The sequence below is a fragment of the Mizuhopecten yessoensis genome, unplaced genomic scaffold (genome assembly GCF_002113885.1).
Source record: "Mizuhopecten yessoensis strain PY_sf001 unplaced genomic scaffold, ASM211388v2 scaffold3859, whole genome shotgun sequence".
Lineage (NCBI taxonomy): Eukaryota > Metazoa > Mollusca > Bivalvia > Pectinida > Pectinidae > Mizuhopecten > Mizuhopecten yessoensis.
The window spans coordinates 57,847-67,003 of NW_018405255.1; the positions used below are offsets into that span (position 1 = coordinate 57,847).

Below are 9,157 nucleotides of genomic sequence, written 5' to 3' on the forward strand. Positions count from 1 at the left end.
GCTGAATTCTTGTGCGCGTTTATCAAATTCCTTGCCAGCCTTTCCACCTTTCCGGGACACCCTTCCACAGTACATTCCCTATATTTATTGCCTTCCTGTGGGACCTTGTCTGATAATCTATTTGCAGCGCTTGCACGGACGTACATAAATTGGGATTCAGCATCATGCGTATGGCGAATGTGCCTAGCCATGTCCAGCATCTCGATGGTGCACAACTGAGATTGCTTCCTTTGTCGGGGATGCTTTGACGTTTGTTTTCTAGAATTTCAAGCCGGACATCATCCGGTTCAGGCCTGTTTTCCTTGAACGTGTTTGAGGGACAGCCTCGTCATCAGCAGATGCCTCATCTGATTCCTCACCGGATGGCTTCTAATTAGGGTCGCTACCCTCAGAGCTATAATTGGATTCCGCGTCCGAATCATCGTGGGCCTGGCTGTTATTGCTGGAGTTAAGTTGCCCCAACTTCAGGGCTTTCCATTTCAGGAACTCCGATCGGATCTTAGACGGAACAAATTCCCCTGATGAGCCCTGAGCAGCCTGTGTAATTTCTTCATTATCTTTCAGTGCACAGGGGCCTGTTCCTATTTGAAGGGCACTTTGAGTTGAATTTTCTGCCTACTGGACACTTTGGGCGGGAGCCTCTGTAGTTACTACAACAACCCCTAGTGCATAGGGGCCACTTTTTGTTCGAGGGGCACTTGGATTGCACGATTGATCCGGCAACGAGGTATTTTCTGCCTGCTGGACACTTTGGGCGAGAACCTGTGTAGTTACTACACCAATTGCTTGTGCAGAGGAGCCGCATTCTGCTGGAGGGGCACTCGTTTCCCCTTCTACCAATGATTTGTCTACCTCAGGGTCTGCTGCCCCTTCCGGTACTGAAGATTGTTTGTTTTTTTCCATTGCTTTCGCTTGGGTTTTTGCCCTTAGTTTACTTTCAACCGTCTTCCTTTTTCTGGGTGGCATGGTTTTGGGATTGCTTTATGTGGTGTTTTTTATATTGATTAGGGTTGGGAAATATCAACTGCACTGTTCAAGAGAAGAGTAGAGAAAGAGTGAAGTGGAAGCACCATGTGACGATGTAAAGTAAATAAATCTGCATGTCAGGATTGTTCGCTGGTCTAAAGGCAGCTACGGGAATCTAAAGCGTTTCGTCCAAATTATTTCTTGTTTGAAAATTTTAGAATTTCACTTTTGTTTCCTTTTATTTAAAAAAACCTGGTATATAAACACAATGATAAGCTACTTTTGTCATGATTAACATAATCATGACAAAAGTAGCTTATCATTGTCAAAGAAAAAATGCAAATTCTAAAGTGGACGCTAACAACATGTTAGCGTCCACATTAGAATTTGCATTTTATCTTTGACGAGATTGTAAATATCTCCCGACAATTCGTCATTTTCTATAATTTATTCAAATCGAAATATATTTATTTTTTAAAGGTTCGATTAGACGCGCGACAAAAAAACAATACAATAATATTAAATTAGAAAATGATGAGGGCCGTGGCCTTAACGGCTTCTTGTTTACAATTATTGAGTTGTTAGAAAACGTCCGCGGTAGCCGCCCTATGCGTCATGTGCGAGGTAAGTTCCTCGCGACATGATTGATCCGCCTGCCTGCACTCTGTTACTACCAGTTTCCTGATTTTCGTTGCACTTATATTTGTGCAGTCTCCCAATGCCTCGACCCATGTTCTGTTAATGCATGTCGCTGTGCAACTTGAAGGTAGGTCGGATATTTCAGTGTCTGGGCGTGGCCAAGCCACACATAGACAGGCCTCTGGGAGCAGATGTCTTGAGCTGCAACTTGAAATGGTTGCCCTCATTTTAACATCGTTTTTCAACTGTGAAAAGAGATATTCCGTTATGTGTAGCGCCGCCACAGTCCGGAAGCCTGTTGTGTGGTTAGATATTGATAGCTGGTACCCCCCCCCCCCCCCCCCCCCTTCGGCCTTTGTGGCCTTTTCAATATTAGCCAGCGTTATGGCCGACGATATGGCACCGGGACGCTCCCCATTGGTTAGGAGATTTGTTTGTTTGTTTGTTTGTTTGTTTAACGTCCTATTAACAGCTAAGGTCATTTAAGGACGGCCTCCCCTGTGTGCAAGATGCATGCGTGTAGTGTATGCGTGTGTATTTTGGGAGGCTGCGATATGTTCGTGTTTATCTCCTTGTGATAGCGCGGAACTGATGCCGACTTTATAGTGCTACCTCACTGAAACATACTGCCGAAGACACCCAGCAGGACAGTATAATGGTTAGGAGAATCTCTAACATGATGTAGTCTCTGACCCGGGCATGGGTCCTTTGGTCAAGGACATGATCGTCATTAAACTCCGCTATTGCCTTTATGTGGGACCTTGTCTGATAATCTATTTGCAGCGCTTGCACGGACGTACATACATTGGGATTCAGCATCATGCGTATGGCGCATGTGCCTAGCCATGTCCAGCATCTCGATGGTGCACAACTGAGATTGCTTCCTTTGTCGGGGATGTTTTGACGTTTGTTTTGAACAACACCCACTTTGTTAGGATTAGGGTTAGTTCATGCATTGTTATCTCTAACCCAAAACCTAATTATTGTTTCTAATTTTTTTTCAGATGATGTCCCATGAAGAAAGACAGGATTTTGACGATACTGTGTCAGAAAATGGGCGCTTCTCGGAATTATACGAGCAATATTCTTCACCTGAGCATTTTCTGATAAGGTCAGAAAAGATATATGCACGCAGTATTGCTTTAAATGCAGCAGAATCCGATGTATGGTTAAATTATATAACAGACATTGACGGCTGTGTAGTTGAATTGAAGGGAATAAACTTTGTACTGATTCCTGTCAGACACGTCACACTGTGCCAGTATGGTTTGTCATGTGTTCGTGAAATCAGATCTGTTTTAAAAAAACATGTGGATTTAACAGGTTATTCTCAAAATGCATTGCGGCATTTCAATAATTCTGTAGGGATTCAAGTATTCTATGAACATGGATGGGAAGGTTGGTTTGGGATGATACCAAATAGCAGGGCGCGGAACGTTGTATACGACAAGAAAGCAATAAAACAACGATCGCACGAAATATTTATGGAATTAAGATCTAGAGTTAAAGAGATACTGTTGGAATATGCTTCACGCGGACTTGCATGCAGAACACTTATGAAAAACGATATAAATGATCTCGGGAAAATGTTTGTAGTTCCCAATGACTGTTCGTTAATATTAGATGTCATTCATCGTGCCTTAGAAGGTCTGACCTGTCCAGATTTTAAACCGATAGTGTTTTGCTTCAGATTCGGAGAGAAAATGACCTGTGGAGTGTCACTTACTGATTTCCATAAGGAAAGGGATTGAAAAAATAACTGCGCATGCTGCAGTGGACATTTATGCGTACTGTGGAATTAACTTGTTATGGTCAATAGGTGGCTTACAGGAGGTAGTAGGCGACAGAGGTAGATTATACACTTGCTTATCATTCTCAGATTGTGGAAATTTCCAAAGTAATTTAGATGGATGATGCCTATCCATCCATAATCTGCTTCGTAGTATTTGTCGATATCCCCTAAGGTTTGTGCAATTGTATGCCGATCTGCCGCATATGAAACCAAAAACTCGCTTTCACCCAGTATCTGGATGTATCGTTGGCGGACGATGTCTACCAAAACCTAGCTCAGACGCTTTTTTCCGTGACGCGCAGCATTATATATCGTCATTATATAGCAATTTTACATTACTAAGAAAGAGTACATGTATAATTGAATTTGTTACAGAAGTAATATCTCCAACAGATGTAATACGCGCGACTGACTGTCTTGACCAATCAAAATTGACAGACCTGCTGATGAGTAAACCAATGTTGGTGCCTTTCCCTCCAGACACCATTGTCTGTATTCGTCATCTTGGTTTGTGGATTACATCTGAATTAGAAACAAACGTTGCAAATGTATCGTAACACAGGCAATGTTTGCGCTACATGGCACGCTTTTCAGCTGGAACTGGCAGTAGAAAAACTTTTGTGGGGTGGACCGCACTGTCACCGAAGTATTCGATATGCTGTTAATCTAGGACCAGGAATACATGGTGTCAGCAGAAGCTTAACCGATTATCTTGGATTTCTGGCTTTGGAAGCGTCATCGTCCTGCATGGCAAGCAACGAAAGTATTCCAACATACCTTATTTGGACAATGTCTGAAGTAGTTGTTTGTAAGAGCATCTCAAGAGCAGCAGGTTTTCACGATCACTTGGAAGCTAGTTATAGTACCATTGGCAGACGCGTATTGTTTGCTCTGCTAGGAGATCTTTACAAATATGGAAAAGTGTCTGCTTGTATCTTGTTCGAAGATTTTGTAATGGAAATGAAGGCGACAAGGAGTAGATTTCGTGTGAATGGCTCTATTACAAGTCGGGCATTAGTGGATATCCTTACAAAGAATGTAAGAGGACGACCACACACAGTGTTTGGGCATCTTTGCGATTTATTAAAGAAATCTGGCGTACCGCTGAAGGAAGTAATAACTAGCGGAATCCAGGAGATGAATTTGATGCATTTTCCAGCTGTTCAAACTAATGATGAACACCGTAATGCCGTGCTTTCTTGGTTGTTTAAGAACAATTTTTGGAGAATCATAAGAAGCAGCGCAGAATTGGACACAACATCCAACCATTCCCCAGAAAGATACACCGACCTCGTAAAAGCGGAGTTGGATAAACGTGGTATCATTTTTGCTAGCAAACTGAAGAACTTGCCGCCTATTTTGCCATGGATAGAATCCTGCGTAAGAAAACTCGGCAGAATGAAATTAACGCTGGATGGAATGGTAATAACTTTGACATTCATCAGTTGTGTAGCTTTATTGATGCAGGGATGGTTTGTGGTTTTTACTCGACTTGTGACATTAATAAGTGATGCCCCAGTAAGTCAATTGAACTTGAAAGCGTTGGAAATTCAAGCACAATTTGAAATAGCTAACTTCAAGTTCAGACAGCTGACATTGTGTCGGTTACACCACTCAATCCCGCACTGTTTACCACGAACAAATCATCGAGAGTTGCAAATGCATATAAATCATGCTATGCCAGAAGCCGATATTCCTGATGCCCAATCCATCGAGAGTTGTACTAACCTCATTAAAGATGACGAGTTATCTACCATGGAGTGTATCGAGCAGATAACTATTTCTTGTCGACCTGTAGAGCAAAAACGTAAACCAACATGGAGCAGTGATGAGCTGGAAATTTTACATGATCTATCCAGTATGATGGCTGTAAAAACCACGAAACAACGGTATGATATGTTTAAGACAAAATGCTTGATCATGCATATACCCTTACGCACATTCCGTGCATTTGAGTCAAAGCTGAAACGAATAAACTGATTGAATTTCGTTTGTTTTTCGATTGTTTTTCGATTTCAGTGCACATTCTTCATTGCTTTTATTTTGAATCTGATTGGTTTGAAATATGTTAAATGAGCCCAAAAATACAAAAACGAACAAATAACGTGTATGCTTATATTTTCTGGTTTTCAAATGGTTAGGGGGTATTGAGGTTTGACGAAGATACTCATATATTCTTGCTCATTCATGCCAAAAATATGTTTGAATTGAAGGTAAATGATGTAATTTCTATATTTAGAACTAACATTGGACTGGGTATGACTGGTGACTGGGTGATGGGTGACAGACTGGGTATGACTGGTGACTGGTTGATGGTAACTGACTGGGTATGTCTGCTAACTGGTTGATGGGTGACACACTGGGTTTGAATGGTGACTGGTTGATGGATGACAGACTGGGTTTGACTGGTGACTGGTTGATGGGTGACATACTGGGTATGACTGGTGACTGGTTGATGGGTGACTGACTTGGTATGACTGGTTGATGGGTGATAGACTGGGTATGACTGGTGACTGGTTGATGGGTAACAGAATGGGTATGACTGGTGACTGGTTGATGGGTGACTGACTTGGGATGACTGGTTGATGGGTGATAGACTGGGTATGACTGGTGACTGGTTGATGGTAACTGACTGGGGATGTCTGGTAACTGGTTGATGGGTGACACACTGGGTTTGAATGGTGACTGGGTGATGGATGACAGACTGGGTTTGACTGGTGACTGGTTGATGGGTGACAGACTGGATATGACTGGTGACTGGTTGATTGGTAACAGAATGGGTATGACTGGTGATTGGTTGATGGGTAACAGAATGGGTATGACTGGTGATTGGTTGATGGGTAACAGAATGGGTATGACTGGTGACAGGTTGATGGGTGACAGACTGGGTATGACTGGTGATTGGTCGATGGGTGACAGACTGGGTATGACTGGTGACTGGTTGATGGGTAACAGAATGGGTATGACTGGTGACAGGTTGATGGGTGACAGACTGGGTATGACTGGTGACTGGTTGATGGACAACATAATGGGTATGACTGGTGATTGGTTGATGGGTGACAGACTGGGCATGACTGGTGATTGGGTGATGGGTGACAGACTGGGTATGACTGGGGACTGGTTGATGGGTAACTGAATGGGTATGACTGGTGATTGGGTGATGGGTGTCAGACTGGGTATGACTGGTGACTGGTTGATGGGTAACTGAATGGGTATGACTAGTAACTGGCTGATGGGTGACAGACTGAGTATGACTGGTGACTGGTTGATTGGTAACAGAATGGGTATGGCTGGTGATTGGGTGATGGGTGACAGACTGGGTATGACTGGTGACTGGTTGATGGGTGACAGACTGGGTATGACTGGTGACTGGTTGATGGGTAACTGAATGGGTATGACTGGTAACTGGTTGATGGGTGACAGACTGAGTATGACTGTTGATTGGTAACAGAATGGGTATGACTGGTGACTGGTTGATGGGTGACAGACTGGGTATGACTGGTGACTGGTTGATGGGGGACAGACTGAGTATGACTGTTGATTGGTAACAGAATGGGTATGACTGGGGACTGGTTGATGGGTGACAGACTGAGTATGACTGGTGACTGGTTGATTGGTAACAGAATGAGTATGACTGGTGATTGGGTGATGGGTGACAGACTGGGTATGACTGGTGACTGGTTGATTGGTAACAGAATGGGTATGGCTGGTGATTGGGTGATGGGTGACAGACTGTGTATGACTGGTGACTGGTTGATGGGTAACAGACTGGGGATGACTGGTGACTGGTTGATGGGTGACAGACTGGGTTTGACTGGTGACTGGTTGATGGGTGACAGACTGGGTTTGACTGGTGACTGGTTGATGGGTGACAGACTGGGTGTGACTGGTGACTGGTTGATGGGTAACTGAATGGGTATGACTGGTAACTGGTTGATGGGAGACAGACTGAGAATGACTGGTGACTGGTTGATTGGTAACAGAATGAGTATGACTGGTGATTGGGTGATGGGTGACAGACCGTGTATGACTGGTGACTGGTTGATGGGTGACAGACTGGGTTTGACTGGTGACTGGTTGATGGGTGACAGACTGGGTTTGACTGGTGACTGGTTGATGGGTGACAGACTGGGGATGACTGGTGACTGGTTGATGGGTGACAGACTGGGTGTGACTGGTTGATGGGTAACTGAATGGGTATGACTGGTAACTTGGACTGGGTATGACTGGTGACTGGGTGATGGGGAACAGACTGGGGATGACTGGTGATTGGTTGATGGGTGACAGACTGGGTATGACTGGGGATGACTGGTAACTGGTTGATGGGAGACAGACTGAGAATGACTGGTGACTGGTTGATTGGTAACAGAATGAGTATGACTGGTGATTGGGCGATGGGTGTCAGACTGGGTATGACTGGTGACTGGTTGATTGGTAACAGAATGAGTATGACTGGTGATTGGGTGAGTGGTGACAGACTGGGTATGACTGGTGACTGGTTGATGGGTAACTGACTGGGTATGACTGGTGACTAGGTTAGAGTTAGTAACTACACGTGAAGCCGTGTCTGTATAACATTTGTCTTAAAATCAGATGATGGTAATGTTAAAGCAGTTTCCCGCCCTATGCTAATTTCTTTGTTCACAATATAATACGGTTTCTAAATTTAGAAATTAAATTGTTCCATTGTTATATTGCTGCCTTTAAGTCCTGCAGACATAACTGACATATCCGGCTTCATACAGGAATGCCATGACACGCGTCAATTAATGGAATTTCCAATAGCTTATTATCTAAACTGTGCTCATTGGTCCATAAGTTATGGGCAACCTAAAGTGGGACACTGTGTTCTGCATATCATAAGAGATATTAATGTAGACAAAATTTAATCATCTTTATCCAAACCAAAAGTTGGAACGTTCGTAAAAACCGAATTCTTTAAATCGATGTACACATGAAAAATTCAAAGTAACTAGAACACTTTAAACCAATATGCTTCTATATACATTTCAATAAGTCTATTCATGGCACTATTCCAAGTATTGAAATAGGGTCCCAATCGTCTGAACAGCTTAAACATATTGATATAACAGCCAAGTCTGATGAGTGATTGAACTGGGTGTGACTGGTGACTGGTTGATGAATGACTGAGTATGACTGTTGACTGGGTGATGGTTGATAGACTGACTGGTTGTGACTGGTACGTGGTGATAGGTGAGTGGTTACTGGATGACAGGTGAATGACTAGGTGTGACTGGTGACTGGGTGATGGGTAACAGACTGGGTGTGACCGATGACTGGTTAATGCGTGAATGACGAGGTGACACAAGTGACTGATTGATGGATGATTGAAGTAGGTGACCGGTGACTGGTTGATGGGTGACATACACCAGGGAGCATGTTGGCGAGGTAAAAGATGTTCATACGTTTAGGGTTGGGTAAATCTAGTAATTACTTGCATGCATGTTTAAGTATTTTCAACATTGTTTAAAATATTAATATTTACGGAATTCAAAAGAATCAAAGTCACAGAAAATATTGATGATATTGACTGAGACGGCGATTTTGTCACGGTTGTAGTTCACAGCTGACCTTGTCAATCATTGCAAAGCGTCGTCCAATCATGTGTGAAAATAGCGCTTGATTAGACGCTGATTGACTCCGTCCCTGTCTGGCTCTTAGTTCTTTAGATGTCACTCGCGAGGCCACAACAAGGGCAGGGCAGTTTAGGCAATTTCATATTGGAATGACTCCTTGCGT

General features: G+C 43.4%; 1 protein-coding gene across 1 annotated transcript; it reads right to left on the reverse strand.

Moving 5' to 3' along the window:
* Window positions 1-369: 369 nt before the first annotated feature.
* Window positions 370-8,862, reverse strand: LOC110448182 (uncharacterized threonine-rich GPI-anchored glycoprotein PJ4664.02-like). The gene is made up of 4 exons (XM_021494297.1): window positions 8,853-8,862; window positions 6,923-7,964; window positions 5,722-6,866; window positions 370-581 (listed from the first exon to the last, which is right to left on the reverse strand). The coding sequence occupies exons 1-4, from the start codon at window positions 8,860-8,862 to the stop codon at window positions 370-372; spliced, it is 2,409 nt and encodes an 802-aa protein (XP_021349972.1).
* Between the last annotated feature and the right edge of the window lie 295 nt (window positions 8,863-9,157).

Bases quoted from the DNA above. Each gene is read 5' to 3' on its own strand.
- LOC110448182 (XM_021494297.1), bottom strand. The intron at 6,867-6,922 runs GTCTGTCCCCCA...CCCATCAACCAG, and splicing joins CCAATCAACAGTCATACTCA to TCACCAGTCATACCCATTCT. The intron at 582-5,721 runs GTCAGTTACCAT...CCCTTCAAATAG, and splicing joins CCAGTTAGCAGACATACCCA to GAACAGGCCCCTGTGCACTG.